General features: G+C 44.5%; 1 protein-coding gene across 5 annotated transcripts in view; it reads right to left on the bottom strand.

Moving 5' to 3' along the window:
• Positions 1–19,611, bottom strand: part of Sema1a (semaphorin 1a) — a 295,529-nt gene that overhangs the window by 8,266 nt on the left and 267,652 nt on the right. Inside the window, exons 3-10 of one of the 5 annotated variants that reach the window (XM_071770808.1) lie at positions 19,063–19,159; positions 15,674–16,083; positions 12,068–12,156; positions 10,360–10,501; positions 9,033–9,381; positions 8,091–8,704; positions 7,795–8,005; positions 7,599–7,699 (exon numbers count right to left, since the gene is read on the bottom strand). In XM_071770808.1, the coding sequence (XP_071626909.1) occupies positions 7,599–7,699; positions 7,795–8,005; positions 8,091–8,704; positions 9,033–9,381; positions 10,360–10,501; positions 12,068–12,156; positions 15,674–16,083; positions 19,063–19,159 (2,013 nt within the window). Of the gene's footprint in view, positions 1–1,707; positions 7,724–7,794; positions 8,006–8,090; positions 8,705–9,032; positions 9,382–10,359; positions 10,502–12,067; positions 12,157–15,673; positions 16,084–19,062; positions 19,160–19,611 lie in introns of those variants that run through there. The other 4 variants (XM_071770807.1, XM_071770806.1, XM_071770805.1 and 1 more) reach the window with 4 other exon arrangements.

Genomic DNA, 19,611 nt, shown 5'->3' on the forward strand with positions numbered 1-19,611 from the left:
ATACACCGAGTAATTTTTTTCGTTCAAACGCTACCGTGAATCGCGCGAGTGTACGAACGAACGAATGAATGAATCCGTCACGCTGCCCTGTGCCACACAGAAAGGGTGTCTGCGATCGACTAAAATGGGTGGTTGTTTCGATTTACCGATGTTCGGCGCGTGCTGCACGCCAATACGGGATGCGATTTTACAAATACACACGGCGGAGACGCATACACAACACACAATCCTGCCCGATTAATTAAGTCGAAGGACCTCAAATTGCGACTCTGGCCTGCGACTCTGGCGCCGCGACTCCGCTGTTCGACGAGATCAACGAGCTGACGTTCGTTCATCCGTCGATGTCAGCTAGAGTATCTTATCGTGATTAAAAAAAAGAAAACGGAAAGGACGACGTTCCTTTCGCGTCTGATTGATTCCCCAGACAACACGCATGTCCCAAATCGGGACATGTGACGTCTTAAAGACGGCATCTGTCCCGATTTGGGACATTATGTTCACTGGGTCGTTAAATGATCGCTGGCGACACGCTCGCGAAGTCGCGGTCCGCCTCGTCTCCACAAATACAAAGCGTTACGCGACTTACACATCGCAAAAGACAATGCGATTCCCACATCCGACAAGTCAGAGACGCAAGATCGGTACCGGTTAACCGACGCCGCGGCCGATCGGTATCAATTGACGAGTCTCGCGTTATATCGCGTATGTATGTGTGTTGCGTGCGTGTGTGTCCGCGTGTGTGTACATGTCCAGAGAGATAATTGCGGTGACTTAATTAGAAACTCTTAAACGCTAGAAATCGGTATCGTGGCCTTCCGACTTTAAAAACGTTATTTTTATTTAATGTACAGTCTCTGCGTCTCTCGTCGCCGCGCTTGCATCGTCCGCGGCGCATCCTCCGCGCGAGGAGATCCTTGCGATCTCGCGCCCAACCTCGCCGCGCCTCGCGCAAATCGATCGATCTCGCGAACGGCACGACGTGGGCGCGTCTGTAACGAGTAATACAAGAGTAATAACATACGTTCGGATAACGAGAGTAATCGCGCGCGTCAGTTCGCCGAACGTTCGCTAGGTCGAGAAGTACGAGTATCGCATCCCGAGCGATACACTTGTGACAATGAAAAAATCACGGCAGTAAAATTCGCGTCCTGTCGAATTTTGCGGCGAACGAGCGCCCCAGACATCTTAAAGACGTCTTTTTAGACACGCGTGCTGTTTGAGGCTCCTCGGCGGAATCTCGACTTCAGTCGACATGAGGCAAAACGACAAACAGGTTGCCGAACGACGATTTGATCTCAACAAAGAGGAACCGCGAGGATGCGAGGCGAGTCACTTGATTGATCCAAGTGGCAGTTCACATGCAAAATATACGCACACGCACACGACACACATGCATCATGCATTCGCGGGCTACTTCCTCCCACTTGGCGCGCTCCTAAAGAATCCTGTCGTTCTCGCCTCTTCGTCCACCGCCGAGGATGACGACGATAACGATGACGGCGGCGACGAGCGTGAAACGTGTGCCAGAGTCACATTTGGGCGTATTTTTTTTCTCGCAAACGGTTGCTTCTTTCTTTTTCGTTTAAGGATACATATGGGCCGACTAAATATACAAGACCGGCGTTTTAAAGTAGCGCATGCTGCCGGGCGGCCGCCTCCGTCGGGACACACACTTCGCCGAGCGTTCTAATTAGTTAGAGTAAAAAATAGCGTAAACGGCACTGTATTAGGAAGAAGCAAAATACATGTTACATTCTCGTTATTTTATCGTTGATAGTTGCTATAGTGTTTTTTTTTCCTTTAAAAATCCTCTTGTATCGCAATGCATTACATTATTATGATTATTCTTAAGTGTTAATTACCATATTGTTATCGTTATTATTATTAATATTATTAGTGCTCGCTCATTTTACAACGCCGCGCGGGGGAGGCCCGTCGCGCGGCCGGCTACCCCCGTCGGAATAAAAAAAAACACCACCGTTTCTCTCGGCTTGTCAGACTATGAAACGCATGCCGGGGAGGGTGGAAACGGCGATACCCGTCCCACCGCTCTCTTTTTTCTCTCTTCGCCGATTCTTCATTCTTCTTCACTTAATTACAAAGCGCGGAACGGGAGTCTCGTTCTTCCGCGGTCGTCCGTCGCGCTTTTTTAATGATTAACAATCGCGAGACTCTAGCCGTCGTGGCAATGGAGTTTTCGTTGAAACGCGAATTTCGAAAAATACAATGACTTCTCTTTTTCTTTCTCTTTCTTCTCTCTCTCCCTCTCTCTCACCTCTCTCTTACATATACACATATTTATATATATTTTATAATATATATATATATTCTTTGCTTGGTGTGCCACACTTTAAACGGAACGTCTGATCGGCGAAATTCTCCGACGGCTGGGGACTTGGGGGTGGTGCGGGGGATGGCCGCGAAAAGAAGAAGACTCCCGTTTCGGAGATTCAACGCTAGTAGTAAATTTGTTTAACATTAGGTACTAATTCTCTCTCTCTCCTTTCATTAAGTGGCTTACAATTCGTACAACTCGCCTATCATGTAAAACTATGACGTCTAAGATGTCCGAATTAACGCTAGATCTCGATAATAATCAGATCGGATAAATTAATAGTCGTAACTGTGTATGTATCAACTAGGCTAGACTTCGACGGAAAAATATATTTATAAAAAGTTATAATATATATCATATATTAATATACGTTTCAAGCGTTCTATATATATATATATGTATTTATATATATATATTCATTTATTTATTTATATATATATTTATATATTTATATATTTATATTTATATACGTATGTATCATTACTAATCTTCTACTTATCTCTAAGCTTCCACATCCTCGCGAATCGTATCTCACACATATATACTTCATCTCCTATACTCGATCTCCTCTCGAACGAGAAGACCTATTGTGTTGTTCCTAGGGTTCATTTCTGTTTCAATTTTATAAGTAACTGGCTAAACTCCCCCCATCTCTCTCCGTTAAATATACAGACAAATAACTCGGGATTCGAGGAATTGAAATAAAATAATGCATGAAACATCGTTACGTCTCCCGCGACACTCGTTAAACAATCGCAAAAAATCACGCGAAGCCTATTATAATCGAACAACGTTCGTCACACGACCTCTCCCCGTTTATAACAATGCCGGACAAACGAATTCATTTACACCGAGTCGAAAGTCGCTCTAATCGACCACATTCGATCGCGTCATTGTCTTGGATGGAATCCGTTCCTTATTGGCTTAAACAACATGAACGTCACGAGCTCCTTGAACACGTTTATACAAATTTTTTTTTTTACTTATTTTCCTTTTATTAAAGCATTAACGCTCGATAATAATATTGTAAGCTTATTAGACTTTTTTTATTTTTGAACACCGAGCTACCGCTACACCCCTTTCGCTCTCATTCTCTCCCTCTCTCCTGCTCTCTTTACTCACGCATTTACGCACCATGCATACGCGTACACTCAGTTCTTTCTCTCTCTTTCTCTCGCTTTCGCTCTCGTTCTCCTTTGAAAAATATTTCGTGGTGCACGATCGCCCTGTTTTTCATGCATTACTTGATTCCAACGTTTAGTTTAGTACAATTTTACGATCTTAACATCGCGAGTGTCTCCCAACTAGTGTGTCGTTAACATGATTATTAAAACTCGCTAATAAGGTGAACATCCTTACACGCCTGCCTGCCTGCCTCTCTCTCTCTCTCTCTCTCTCTCTCTCTCTCTCTCTCTCTCTCTCTCTCTCTCTCTCTCTCTCTCTCTCTCTCTCTCTTACGTCTGTCTTTTCTTCGCGTTTCGCGTGTTGTATGCACGCATGTGTTTTGTGTATAACCGTGTCCGAGTCTGTGTACAAGGGGGACCACCTTCTCCTATCGTTATACCGTTTTGTGCGTCTTCTAACGCTTAACCATCACAATGACCAACGGTGCCTAGTTTACAATTAATATCTTTGGTATCATGCCTGAGTCTTCCGTTTATGAAAGAAAAAAAAATCACTAAACAATTATTTATATAGAATCTCGTTCGGGTACGGGTACGAACCGTTTGTCGTATATATATCAAACTTAGAAAAAGATTATTTCCTTCGCGCGACGCGAAACAAGCAATCATAGAAATGCTACTTAGCTCCCGAAGGGGAATAATTAAATGTACCTGCGGCGACAAGGAATGTCGGATTGATTATATGGCAGCTTCGAAACCACGTGGAAAATACAACCACGGCGAGTGATGTTCCTGCTATCGCTACTTGTTTCAAGCACAAAATATCGGTTTTACCTTAAAGTCTACGCCGCGTGGCAGTTTGGATAATTTCCACGTTTATTCACGTATCCGTTTAACAGTCAATGAGATACCCGTAGATATCCTTACATCGTCGTTTTTCTATTTCTTACGAATTCGCGCTGATTCACGAGGACTATTCGATTATGTTACTAATAGAGTTAACAATTCGCTTCGATAAACTTTCGTTGGTTTCTCTTAACGAAAGTCGTAATATTGTAAAAATGTAATAAAGAATAGTTTGTGCTTGGAACAGTGATCACTTAAGTAATAATAAAAAGGTTTGATCCAAATTCTTTGAAAAGATATTTTCCATCTACGCCGATCGTAAAAACTCGTAAGAAAAAAAAAATATAAATGCATTAAGGCTCGCCCTTAGGGGATCCTTTTCAGTCTTACCGTTTGAGGGATAATTTTTCGGCGAGCTCTTAGGGATGTGTGTATTTAAATACATAAAGATAACAAATTAAACAAGTTAACGATTAATAAAAAAAAGAGTGGTAATCAAATCTATGCAAGTTTACAACCTGTAGTATGTATCCGTGTACTTGTGTGCGTGTCAAAGGGGTCAGGTTCGATTGTTCACAAAATTCCACGATCGGTGAAAGACAATTTGCTGGAATGTATAGCTTTTTCGCGATGCCGCAGAATTGCGGGAGACAGAGATGTCAGAAATCAACGATGCGCGTCACCGTGACACACGACTGTACGCGTAAAAAATGGATACAAAAAAGGTCGTACAAACAATATTTACAAAGCGCACAAACGACGAATTCTTGTGAACAAAAGACCATGAGATTCCATCACTACGTGCGTCCGTCTCGTCTCAGATCCGTCGAGAGAGCCCGATGAGTGAGAAAAGCCCTCCCCATGCGTTTCTCTCGCTCCTCTGACGATCAGAGAGTATCTCGTCATATAGCATATATCACATACATGTTTACTTCTCTAAACACACTGAAATAAGAAGCACTTTAAGATAGATGTCTACATACATCATCGGGCTCAGTTTAGATGGACTGATTCTCGTCTTCGTTTCCAATCCTCCTGTCTTTTTGTAATCCCTAACTGATGTATATGCCTTTTTGTATATATGTATTATGTACATATAAGCGCTGTGCCTCTCTCACCTTTTCTCCCGCTTTCTTCGCTCTTTATTACGTATTATATGTGCAGGCGTCGAGAACGCGCATCTCCGAAGCATACACAAAACTAGAACCGACATTCGCATACGAGAAACTAGAAAGTAATATCGTCTTGAATGACTATTTTAACGTATCCTATGAACAACTGCAACGTAATCGATGTTAGTTGGCTGCTGGTGCGGATACATCGATTAACGCATTCTTAAATCATGCAATATAGCAATCTCCACGATTTTATGCATAATTTAAATATTTGTATGACGTTATAACAAAGTACACTGGACAAAATTCATATTTCATCAAAATATTAAAATATATAAATTACATTAAATTACGGACAATTTAATTTTATAAAGTAAATTTTTTTTGTTATTTTATGTCCAAGTAACTCTCCGAATCCAACAATCTTCACGTGGCGTAAATAAAAACTCTATACAATTTGTAATAATATATTAAAAGTATAAATACAAATAAAATATAATTATAAAAGAAATGATAAAATAAAGAAAAATATAAATATAAAGACATAGAGACGTTATTATGTACAATTAATTAAATGTATTCCACATGATCCATTTGGTCAATCGCGAAAAACATTCGGCCAACAATGTCGATCATCATGATCGTCTTCAATTTCGAGGCACGCAGCAGTGTTACGTGATCTATAATGGCACTATCAATCACTCGTATTAAATATTACAACGTTAGAAAAATTGCGTGTTTCGAGTTTGCGGATAGTCTCCTTTAATTGACTTTATGAAAAAAGCCTTGTCGTAATACTACGCTGTGTAGCTTTACAATATACCGACCTCGATACTAATTGTCAATTAATAAAATAGTGGAGATTACGACATTTTGTTGCGAACCATCGCGTAACGTTCGCACTATTTTGTCAATCGAGCCTAATCACCAAAGTTTACTCGAGTTTTTACAGTTCGATAATCGATAATCGTAGAATCTCTTCTCCTTCTATATTCTACATGCTCATTCTTTTGCGGATTAGTGCTAAAGATATACGATAACCGACAATCGCTACTTGCTAAAATGTTCGCGCTCGCCTTATTCATTCTTCAATATGCACGGATAAACGAGCTAATGATCATCGTAACGTCTACCAAAACACTTCTGGCTGGAATGTCGTTCCTACGAGGATTACGAAATACTACATTATGACGCTGCGATGATTCACGAATAGGCAACCTGCGAACAAACTGCTCTACGCACAGCTACTTGACTCGACGTTTCCCAATGCTCGTGATGAACGATCGATTTCGCAATTTGAAAAAATCCTTATCGATTCCACAAACAAACGATAACATCTATAGACTCGATCGACGTAAAACTCTGATATCCTAATTTTTCATTACGACTAAAGCAACATCAGCGTCGAAACAAAAGTCACGCGCGAAATAAGAGGATTCAGGATTGAAGGGAAAAAGAAAAGTATCGCGGCATCCATCGAAGTACTACGAGATCTCTGGCCTGGACTCTCCTCTCGATTAGTCGCTCTACATATCTTGGAATAATAACGCGCTAGGACTACGGTACGCGCTCTTTCTCTCTCTCTATCCCCTCGCATCGCCGAGCCGAAAGTAAAGTACGACAGTGATCGTGATGGCGACGGCGATGACGATGATGATGATGATGACGATAATGGCGACGACGATGACGACGGTGACGACTATGATCGATAGATGAAGCTGCAGGGTGGCGTTGCCGGCGGCGGTGGCTGCTGGCCGCTCATGGCGATCGGTACGAGGGTGGGCGAGGGTGACGAGGAGGGAGGGGTCGGGGAACTCGATGACACACTCGACGATGGCGAGGGCGATTCCAGTGCCCTCGGGCCGGCGAGTTCACGATTTGACTGTCCCCCGGACGTCACAGCGCGACTACTCCTGCTGGCCGTCGTCGCGTTGTGGCGATTGCGCGCTGGCCGTCCTAGGCTCCGGTGACGGCCACCCCCCTCCTCGCTCGTTTCTCAGAGATAAACCTTCTTGACGCTGCGCGTGGTCGCAAAGCCGTCGTTGCGGCGATACGCGTCGCCCTGATGGGAGCGAAGGGTGCCGAAGTTATCGCCGCGGGGGCCCCCGCGGAAACCATAGCCGTCCGGGAACTGGAAGAGAGTCTCCGTGGGCGTTGGCGGTGGTTTCCTCATGGTACCTTTCGGGGACTGGAGCGGTTTCGGCGGTTGCGGAACCAACACCGGCTCCGCGTAGGTCACTTCCTCCTGCGGCAGCAGCTTCGGCTCGGGCGCCAGCCTGCTGAATGTGGATAAACAGACATTACTAAGAGCGGCAAATGGCAAAAAATTATCCCTCCGTCGAATTAGTTCGTCTGTTGAAAACAAATATATTACCTGTTCACGTTTTGGCGTTGCTCGAAGTATTCGTATTCCGTGTCCGGATATGGTAGATTGTCGTCCTCGTCTTTCCTGCACTTTCTGCCGCACAAATAACCGGCTACAAAGCCGACGAACAATGCGGCCAGCGCACCCGCTACTACAGCCATTACCAGGGTCTCCACCGAGTATTGTGGAGGAGGCGTGTCGGCCGCGGATACTTCCGGACCTGCAGGCAACAGAGTATCAATTACATTTGTGATAACGCAAAACAAAGAAATAAATTCGTTCGATTCAATTGACAAGCCATATACCTGAGCTATCCTGTTCCTCGTCCTGCATGATATTTATGATTTCGCCGCCAGGGCTGTCCTTATTCGGTATGGAGTCCTGCGGGAACTTGTTCTGATTGGCGGAAATAGCGCCGACGCTACCGGCGTCCTTGTTGAGGCTCTTGCTCGCCGGGCAGGACGCGTGCATGCCGGTCGCAACGCTCTGCAGGAACCTGCTGGCGTCCGTCGCCGCCGGGCCGACCAACGCTCGGCACTTGTTCTCCACCTTATCCCAAGCACAGTACGGATCTTGCAGAGCCACGCATTCGCTGCACGACAGTATCCTGTCGCTGTAGCAGCGATGAAGTCTCAGTGCCTGCACCTGACTGTCAGCGATGACGACCAATCGACCGTCTTCGAGGCCATCGCCCGCCTGCGAGGCGCGGACGACCTTGATGCCGCGAACCGGTACTGTCGGCGGGAACGCCTGTATCTCCTCGATCACAACCGGACTGACTTTTTGATGAGAATCGGCGGACTCGGCGTTCACTGCCTTGATCACTTTGCCGTTGTCCGTGCCGATGAAGAGGACGTCGTAGGTCTTGCCGCCCGGAGTCTTCACTTGAGGATCCACAGCGATCTGAGTGAATCTGTAACTAGATTTCGGTAGGACCAGGGTTATCAATGCTTCCCGATTTTGTATCGTCGACGAGCGAACACGCGAGGTGACCAATTTACATGTTGTGATTCACTCGCGTTTCGCTGTATAAAAAAAAAGGATCCACAGGAAAAATAAAAAAGCGTCTATCAACGTCGGGCGTTACAGTAACGTAAACCGCGCCCGCATCGATGCAAAACACGCGACGCGGTGATGCGCGATGAACGCTCGAAAGCGTGGCTCTGCGCGCGCGCACGTAGTTTGCGTTCAATTTGGATTTTAGCTCGCGGCCGAAATCTCCCGGCTTTCGAGCGATTTTCACTTACTGGAAACTGGTACGTATAACGATCGGCTGGCCGAAAAAGCTCGGCACCGACTCGTCCATCAGCGAGTGCGTGTTGATAAAGTTGAGCGTCAGATCCGGCAGTGTGCGCGAGTCGTTGGTGCATTGGCCGGGCCGTGGATCCGGCACCTTCGTGTCCTGCACCGGCAGCCAGTTGGAGTTCAGGGCGCTCTGCTCCTTGAAATTGCCGGAGAAAGTATCGGCGATGTCCTGGAGCGAGAATGCGCACACCGCCGAGCCGCTTATGCTGTTCACCGGCGTCGTGAAGGTGCCGTAAATGAGCTGAGCCGAGGTGCCGCCGTATTGACCCGATATCAGCTCGGTCGTTGACTCTGCGATCAAGATATTTCTTAAATTACTCAACAAATATATCCTCAAGGATACGCACGAGTGACTGGAGCGATACGATTAATCCAGCATCTATCATAAATTCGCATCTGCTTCTAAGGATACTTGTACAAAGCTCGAATCAAACACCAATGTTTAGACTTCTTAGATAACTTGAAGATAGAAATGTCGAAATATGGACACTTTAAATTATAAATTAAATATTTTAAGGTATAAAATTATTAAAAATATGAGTCTTCCCGCGAAATCAGTTTCTATGGATCAAGTGGATAACTTGACCAACAAAAGACCGAGTCGATAATCTGTATAAACGAAAAAATACCCGGTGGTTCTAAGTCATAGACATCGCACCCGGAGAAGAATAACAACCGTCACAATTCAAAAATTCATCATTTTCAGAAGAGAGGAAAAACAAATTTAATTCAATTTTTTTAATTGTGAAATAATTCTTTTAAACCGGTTATGTCACGGTTTCCTGGATGGATAGTGTCATAAATGACTTGACAAGTGAATCACACCAGTAGCGGGATTCTTGTAACTCCTTAATGACAGTTTCGGTATTGTTGCGCAGGTATTATATATAGTAAGAAAGCTGCGCAACGATACCGAAACTGTCGTTAAGGAGTTATAGAATCCCGCCTTAGACCTCTTCAAGAAACAGTATTCATTATAAATAAATATCGCAATTGTAATTGCGTTTGTTATCTCACAATTCAAAAAATTCAAATTATTTTTCCTCTCTTCTGAAAGCCGTGAATTTCTGAGTTGTGACAGTATTCTTCTAGGGATGCGATATCCTCGTCGATACAATACATAAAATATCACAAAAAAGATTCTCTTTTTTTTCTATCATAAAGCGAATTTCGAACAACAGATGCGAAATTAATATACTCTCAGACGGCGGACGGTGCATCGAAGCTCGCGGTCCATCGCGCGAGCATATGATGTCCGTCTATACTTACGTATCTCGTTAAAGTAGAACGGGAAGTCTCCGGTGACAGAGCAATTGAGACGCGACTTCAAGAATGACGTCCACCTGTTACGGAAACGATGCGGTCCGCCCCGATCGTATTTACAGACTCGCGCCACGCGAGAGTAGACGGCCTGCAAACGTGAAAATTGCGTCTCGTAAATTTTACCATGGAAAGCGTAAGACGAGAAAATTTTTATTTCCCTTCCCCCCTCCCGCCCCCTCCTCTCCCAAAAAAATGTGTCACGAGGAAAAAAGGACGAGCGAATGAGAAAATCTAGTTTCAGCTTTTACGCGCGCTATTAAAGTGACACGCACGTTTCCGCGGACGGCGCGAAGCGTCGCATAAAGATTGCGCGAAACTTCCTCGCGCGGAGCAGCCTGTACGAAATATATCGTACCGTGACTTCCAGAAATAAGTGCGATTTGCAAAATACACTGCGGAATACCGCTATATAAAGAGGATAAAACAGACGCGGGTGATTTAAAGGAGAATTTATTCGTGACCTGTAATTAAAATATGATTCGCGAGCGCATACTCGAGCACGTAAACGAACTTAAAATGGGAGGAGGAAACGGAACGGGGCTCGCGCTCGCGCGATTCCGAAGATCGCGGAATGATTTATTGTGCCCCGCCGAGATTATAAATTTATGCCGGGTCGCATAAAATTTCTCCGCGACATTCGCCCGCGGGAGGAGCCCGCAAATCTTTATCCATAATATCGCGTCTCAAGTTTTTCCCCCGTCCAGATTTATCCTTCGCTCGCCCCGTAAAATTATGCGTCATTATCAGAAAGCACGGAAAGCTCGAGGCTCTGCGCGCTTTTCGACAATAAGTCGAGCTTCGACTCAAGCTTCGTTCACAATGAGTCCGACTGACACTCACAGCGCTCGTTGCCGCGGGGGGACCGTTTGTCTATGCGTGTAACGAAGAGGAGAGGAAGTGACGAGCCTCTAAAAGCTTCATCTTCAATGCGAAACGACGGGTGAAAGAAATCGTAATCGCCTTTACTCGCCGGTTAAAAAAAAAAACCGTTCAGACTTTCGAAACTTTCGCGCGTATTATCCGGGCCCGACGCGCGATTTAATCTCATTCGACGCGATTCCTCCACTCCATTGTTATCTGTTGACCGTGCGCTAATTCACCGGGCAAAATATTGCGACGGGACTTTTATAGTCGCGAGGCCGAGCTTTTATCGTGCAAATTTCGATCCGCCGTGAAAAGCGCGCGGCGGAGTATTAAATCTTACGCGTGAAAATGACGTGGCGGAAGTTAATGGCGGAACGTGGCGGAACTAATGCCGTTTAAGCGAGTGTCGCTACCCTTAATTGCATCGATCGATTTTTATCGTCGGGCCGACACGGGTGCGTAACACCGCATCCCTCCGCAGGGTCTAGACTTCTAAATACGGACATTCGCGTACTAGCTTGACACGAATCTAGCACTCCCACTTTCAAATGCGAATTTCTACTAAACAGTTTGATCAGGAATAAAGCACTAAATTAGCACCTAAATAGCACTTAATTTTGGAACCTATATTTTATTCTGATTTTTTATAATGGAGGTATTAACTTGACAGAGGTATTCACGACGGATAATAATTACGCGAGCGGAAAGACGCCCGCCGCGCGATTCCTCCCTCTCGAAATCTACGCGGTGGGTGATATATGGCGACGATTAATCGCCAGCGATTCCTTACCTTGCCGCAATTGATATATTCTACAGCAGTCTCTCTGAAGAAGAAGTAGACAAAGTCTCCCTGGGACATGGAGCTCACGAAGTTCGGTGCTGCAATTAGAATATGTAGCCATTATTACTAACTGCTATTGCCACCGCGCGCGCGCGCAGCGATGGTAAATGGCGCCATAAATTCCCCTTATAAATAAATGAACGTAATAACCACCTACTGGAACGCAATCGATGGCGTGTAATAAAGCAGACAACGCCTCATACAGTATCCTGGGAAAATAAGGGTGCAGGAGAAGGGGGTGGAAAATCTCGCCGCAATTTATTTAAAAACTTCCATTTCTACTCGACTTCGCGCGACGAACATTAATTCTCGGGCGTGCGAGGCGGCTCAAAAAGTTAAGGCCAACCGAGAGCGCGGGTTATTTACGTTAACAAACGTGCCCCTTAATTGTGCCATTAATTTCGACAAACGCGGTAATTAATTGAGCGTAATTACCGGCGATTAAGACACTCACGTTGACAAACGACGCATTAGGCCTCGATTATTAACGCTCGAAAATTACGTACGACTCCGCTGTTGACGATCGTCTCATCACAATGGCAAAACAACGAATGCCAGGACGTGAAAGTGAATTAAACCCGCGAAGATTCACGAAATTTTCACGACACGTTGGCGGTATCCAGGTATACGCGTGTTCCGGGCGACTCCCGTTGCCAATAAGCCGGCTACGCGTAAGGGGCCCCTCTAATTTCTGTCGGTTATTTCAACGCCGTCCCCTGGTAAAATGTTGCCGTCGCGTCGCGGTTCCGCTGCCGTTCCAGTCGACCGCTCGATAAAGTGGGAAAACTTTATCGATTTATTAACTTGACAGGGTTTTCATAAGCTTCTTAGGATTCATAAAGTAATATTAATCTCGCCATGCCACGTAGGTATATCCGAACGACCCGTCCGCTCTCCGCCCCATAAATTCTCCTCGTTTTACCCAACCCCTTAGCGAGAGAGCTCTCCTCCGGCTCCCCTATCTCTCTCTTTCTATCTGTCGTCGCCGACTCGCTTCCTTCCTTCCTTCCTTCTTCCCTCCCGTCCTTTCCACCTCGCGTCCCACGTCGCGTTTAACTGCGCCACCGCCGAGACAAAGTACCGCAGAAAATTCGCGACGAACACCGAGGTCCTTTCCCCGAAAGAGAAACACTTCCGTTGTTCTCCCGAGCCTCCCTCCGCGACCGATTAGAGAAAAATGCTTCTCCCAGACGACACGTCAAGGGACGACGTCCCTTCTCCCCGTCCCCGTGTCTTCCACGCCTCGAGTCGGGAACCGTTTGTACGAAGATTTTCGATTCGCGATTTGCCGAAGGGGACGACGCGGAGGAGAGCGGCGCAGAGAACGGCGACCGGGATGGAATTGAATTTTCGACGGACGGAGAGAAAATCAATATTGTCCAACGGGTAGAGAAACTTGATTAGCGCTCTCGTACACCGTTCAATTAAAATACCCCGGGTGGATTGGTATAGCTCCCGCCGTCTCCGCCTCGAGCAAAGTGACGTATCAATTTTAACGCCGTGACGACGAAGACGGCACTTTGAAGTTTCGTATAATACACCGTGGTATAACGCCGAGAAAACCAGTTTTTAATTTATTAAATCCACAAAGAGCTCCCATACGCGACGTATGAGCGGGCAATGTTGGGCGAACAAAGAGCCCATCGATAACCGTGGAAATCATAGCGTGTACCAACATGTTTCAAAAAGCGCGATAAAATCTGTTATGTCTACAGCGTTAATTAAAATCGTGTTTAAATTTAAATGGAAGAGGAGAAAAAAATGTGCGGTGTATTTTCCCATATTTTCGAATGTAGCCAAATAAAAAATATGAAATCATGTAAAAATTCTGGACGTCGAACGAAATAGAATCCAATTTGGTCGGGCATTGATTTAAACTTTTAAACAATAGCGACATTTTGTCAGTTAAAAATCACAGCTGATAGCCGAGTCGTAGGGCGATATCGCGTTCCCGCCACAGACGGTGCTTGCATTACGATGCAACGGGGTCGCCTTACAATCTCCAGGGCAAATTTCGGAGCCGATGGGCACGTCGCGGCACGGCGTTTGCTCCGTCGTTACACGAGCCCGGAAGATCCGCGGAATAATCTTGGAGCAAGTACGACGGAGGAGAGCTTAGAGAACCACGTACACGCACGGTTAATGCCGGAATTACACCGTGTGGATTAGGGAGACACCCAGGGGAAGGGGGCCCAGCTCCGATCGCGCGCGATATATATTTCCGCGAATAATTTTCCCCGGATTTTCAAAGTCGACCCGGACGCGCGCGCACCGACCGAAACTTGGTGCGCAAATATTGAATCAAACTCACAGTTGAACTTTAATGGACACGGGATGTGTATTATGAGGGGGGGGGGTCCCGGCCGCCGCGCGATTTTCAAACATTCAGACACGCGTTTATCCCCGGCGATTGCCCTTCTGGCCCGAGAGGAATCACGCTTGACGGCGGCGTAACGAGGTCGATAATGGACAATAATTATGTCGCGCCGGAATATTAATAGGATAATTTCAGAAGTTGGTAAACGCGGTAAAACGACGTGATTAAAGTTGCGCATGAGAACGATAATAGCTTCGGTGCGAGCAACCTGGCGAACCACGTGAAATATAATCGACGCCCGCGAAAAGTTTCATGCAATTTCGGTTCATTCGGAAACTCCCCTTCCCCCCTCCCCCTTTCCCTCCGTATGGAATTCTGTCCCGGCTTATTGATCATTTTTATTTAATATCGGATCACCACAGTCCACCTCCGTTCTGAACTTTTCTTATTCGATTTCTCTGGATAATGCGAATCCCCGGTAACTTTCTTCCGTAAACTTCCGCAGATACTTTCGATAAATGCGACTATTGTCTTATTGTTAAGAAACGGAGGAGTTCGCAAAGCGCTGGGACCGAGAGAGAGCCGATATAGAAACGCAAACTTTCAAGAGATACAAATAACGGGCCTTTCGCTGCAACTCCTCGCAATTAGAAAGTAATGATTGAATTAATCGGATCTCGGGTTATAAGCTATCTATCGCATCCAATTAGCTCGGTCTAATTGCGATCCGATCTCGTGACTCGCAGAATCACTATTTGCAGAGAAACCCGTTCTCGATACTACTCTTGGAGGAACTAGGAATAATAAACAGCTAAAATAAACTAATTCGAGCGTTTCTAGAATAAACATCTCATCTTGTAATTGCAAGTAAACCCATTTTGCAAAATAACGTCAGAAATTATTAAATGCCTTTTAAAGTAACATCTGTACATTTTATAGGTACTCCGCGTTTGATAATAATCCACAACTCGCCGCGATAATGATAATCTATAGCTCGCCGTGATGAAAATTAATATTCGGAATTTCAATCATTAACTACCGACTTCAAACCGCACTTGTCGCCGTGTCGAATTAATGGCAAAAGCGCGCGCGGCGAAAATGAAAATTGATATCCCGAGTTGCGATCGGAGTTAACCGCCGACTTTCAATGTAAATCAGCAGAACGCGATCATTAAGCGTCATCAATCACCCCGGACCCGGAGAATTGACGATTGGATTAGCCTTCTGATATGACTCACCGTTCAGACTCATCGAGTCGTACTGCTCGGTCTGCAGCGGCTCCCTATAGATTATCGGATCCATGCCCGCGAAATCGGCGACCGTGCCGGTGTAGAGTTCACCATCGACGAAGACAAAGGTGCTGTTATGCTGAGGATCGTACGGGCACCTCGCCTGCCCGCCCTTCTCCTTCACGATCGTGTAGTTGCCCGCGTGCACCGTATAATCACGGCACATGGGCTTGAAGGCGTTGGTGGCGCACACTAAGAGGTTGTTCGCCGCGGTTTTCACCAGGATGCGAATGTAGTTCTGGCAGTTCTCCTCGGGCGTGCCCTTGACGACGCACATCTTCACGTCGTTCTCCGTCGAGTACCAGGTCAGTCTCTGTTGCTCCGTCAGGTCGGTCAGACTGAGATTATGCACGAGATTTCTGAAACGAAATTGTACGGTGCCCCATTTGAAAATGAAGATTCTTTGGTGTGCAAGATAGGGGACTGTTACAATCAATTCATAATACAATCAATCAATCAATCTTTATTAACTTTAGCTCAAACCAAGAAGTGGACTTGGTTTACAAATAACTTAACACATTCATTCTTTTCATGCAACCTTAACATGCAACGCTAATACTTATTTCTATCTACTCTACCTTATTCTAGCCTCTTTCTCTTTCCACAATTGTTTCAACATCTACCCTTTAATCCTATCTAATTCATCGTTATATATTTTATCTATTATATATTTCTTCCTTGTTTCTCCTTAATTAGAATTATATAAATATAACGGCTAATGTTGTCCCTCTCTTGTCCGCAGAACACGCATAACGTTTCCTTCTCTTCTGACCAATACTTATTTCCTCCATATTACCATATTACCACACCTCATTCTTATCAACGCTCTTACATTATCTCCCATATTTAACTTCTTTAAACTTTCCTTTTTTAAATACCTGGGTCTGTTCAACCTCACGTACAATTCTTCATATCTTTTATTATACCCAGAACGTAATACAATCTCTACTGAACAAATTCTTGTAAAAAGAATGCTCTCTCAAAAATCTTCGTTAAACTCTAAACTGACATGGTCTGACTGTTACTGGTATCTTTTGCATTGTTGCAACGAGTATCAAGGAAGCGGGAGGACTCTGATGTACGTTGGATGGAAAAAAGAGTTTTCTAAGTTGCAAAGTTAGATGCCTAAAGTAGACATCAACGGAGCAAGACTGTCTGGTTAACGCGGGTTTAGCTAGGAAAGCGGCGTTTGTGAAGTTTCGGCAGTCGATCGTTAACTCTTCTTCATTAAGCACTCCGCCGTATGCTTAGAAGCACTTTAAAGGGGAAGAATCCCTCCGCGCTCCCTGCTAACATATCGGCTGCGCCGATCGTGGATTTTGTCGACCGCATATTCCAGTGTCTCGCGAAGCATTCCCGTATTATATTATAAGTCCGACATAACGAGCAAGAAACAAATTCTCGTATACATCGACAGTGTGCACGCGGCGGCGGTGATGATGATGATGGTGATGGTGATGGTGATGGCGGCCACGGCGACGGCGGCGGCGAAGCTCGGCAAATCGGCCGAGCAATTAGTGTAATCCGATCAATAACGAACGAGCCTGGATATATATCAGAGTTCATTCACGCACAATGCGTTTAATCCGTGTACGACCTGATTATCGCCGCTTCTGCCGACTGATTTCAGCGTTGGTACAGCGCGCATTCAGCGCGCACGAAACGTGAATAGATTTATCTGCGTGCATGCCCGAGAATCCGAGGGAGAAGGAGAGGAAAAAAGGAAGAACGCGTGCGGTAATCGATCGACCGGAAAGGGGAGGGGGCACAATCAAATTGTTTGAATACGTCCCCTAATGACGAATCCAAAGCCCGCATTTATATAGACATACAATTTATATATTGAGATTTGCGTCTGCATTGCAATTACTTTACATTGTATTTGCTGGATCTTAATACGATATTGTAAATGTTTATTTTTCTTTACAGACAACTACGTACTTATTAATTAATACGTAGAAATCATATTGCGAGATATATTTTTGACAATATTACGAACGATAAAGATTCGAGGTTTAATTCATACATTGCTCGTTGGTAATCGATTGAATATGGTCCAACAGTCGTGATAATATGACATCTATTATTTGTGTTTGACATGATTAATTATCTCATTACGGGACGTAGTGCTATGTAATAATTTTTGTTTATGTATAATCAACGAAATTGATTGTTTATTAGCTTTTAACAAACAAAACAGTATAAATTGAAACGCGTTATATTATATTAACGAAATATTATATAAAGATATTTTTCAACTTTAGTGCTATATAATAATTTTTGTTTATGTATATTCAACGAAATTGATTATTTATCAGCCTTAAATAAACAGAACAGTATAAATTGAAACGCGTTATATTATATTAAAGATATTTTTCAACTTCAATATTATACTCGGTATTATATAATAATTTTTGTTCATGTATATTCAACGAAATTGTTTATTAGCCTTTAATAAACAGAAGGGTATAAATTGAAACGCGTCATATTATATTAAAGATATTTTTCGACATCCGAATGTTCATTTGGTGAGAATATCTTATTCTGATACTTCTCTGCAATGTGAATATTAGACACTGAAATTATGATACAACTTGGAGTAGTTTACAATGTCAATTAATAATGCATTTTGAAGGTTGTGTATACGGTTGTGATACGATTAGCGGTATCATTGTCAAACAGGAAATTCATAATTATTTAACGATATTCCGGCGAGAATCCATGGCGACGCACACATAATTAATTTCTACGATTAAAATGATCATTACCTCTGTTACCAAAGTCCATACATTCCAGAATAACGCACTCATTCGCCGTCAATGCATAATTTAATGATCGAAAATAAAAACTCGCGCTCTTGAACAGGTGGAGATTTCACGAGTGTTTTTCACATGCCGCCGCACGGTGACTGCTGAATTCCAGATTGACTTTGACAGGGAGAAGTCATGGACGAGTATTCAATTTACGCAGTAAAATAAGTTTACACGCGCAATATACAGAAGAAATTACACGATTTTCGATCTACCTCGTGATCACCGTCGATCTCGGGCGCTCGAGCAGACAGCGGTGCAATGATACGTCAGAAGATGGATGGGCGGGAGGGCCAAGAGACCGGAGAGCGAAGAGAGCGAAGAGAGAGAGAGAGAGAGAGAAAGAGAGAAAGAGAGAAAGAGAGAGAGAGAGAGAGAGAGAGAGAGAGAGAGAGAGAGAGAGAGAGAGAGAGAGAGAGAGAGAGAGAGAGAGAGAGAGAGAGAGAAGGAGGAAGAGGAATAAGAAGTGGAAGAAAAAGAAGCGGCCCTTTAATTAAAGCACTAGCTCCAAATGAATCCTCTATTTACCTTCCGCCGACCAGAAGATAGTTCCCATCCCTAAGCACCAGCCGAAAGTAGTCTGTGTGCGTCTCGTTTCCCGTAAACCTGAACACATCCTCCGCACCTGGAAAAGAAAAGCAGAGGAAGGGTTTCGGATTAGTTTTTGTTCTATCACTTGAAAAGTGGAATTACCTTATTCTATCTAATTAGTCGTCGACGACCATCGACGTTGCTCTTTTGTGACAGTCGACGACGGTTCGTCGACTCCCTCCTACCCATACCCCCCTCTCCCTGCTGCCGTAAAGGATGGAAGCCGGCTTTAATAAGCGTAATAAGCTTCCTTTTGACCGCGGACCCAATGAACAATGCTGATCGATTCATTAAAGAACTAACTGTGAATAGTCTACGTTAACTTCACCAGCTGGCTAAAAAAAAAGAGATGTCTCTATTATCCGTTAATTATCTATTAAACACAAGTCGCAAAGCTGATGTTTTGCGGGTGTTCTCAGTGCAATAAAATCGATTATCGAATTCGAGCGTAACGTAATAGCAACGATTGGAGAGGGATCGACGCAA

This window comes from Temnothorax longispinosus, chromosome 2 (assembly GCF_030848805.1).
Source record: "Temnothorax longispinosus isolate EJ_2023e chromosome 2, Tlon_JGU_v1, whole genome shotgun sequence".
In the NCBI taxonomy this organism is placed as follows: Eukaryota; Metazoa; Arthropoda; class Insecta; order Hymenoptera; family Formicidae; genus Temnothorax; species Temnothorax longispinosus.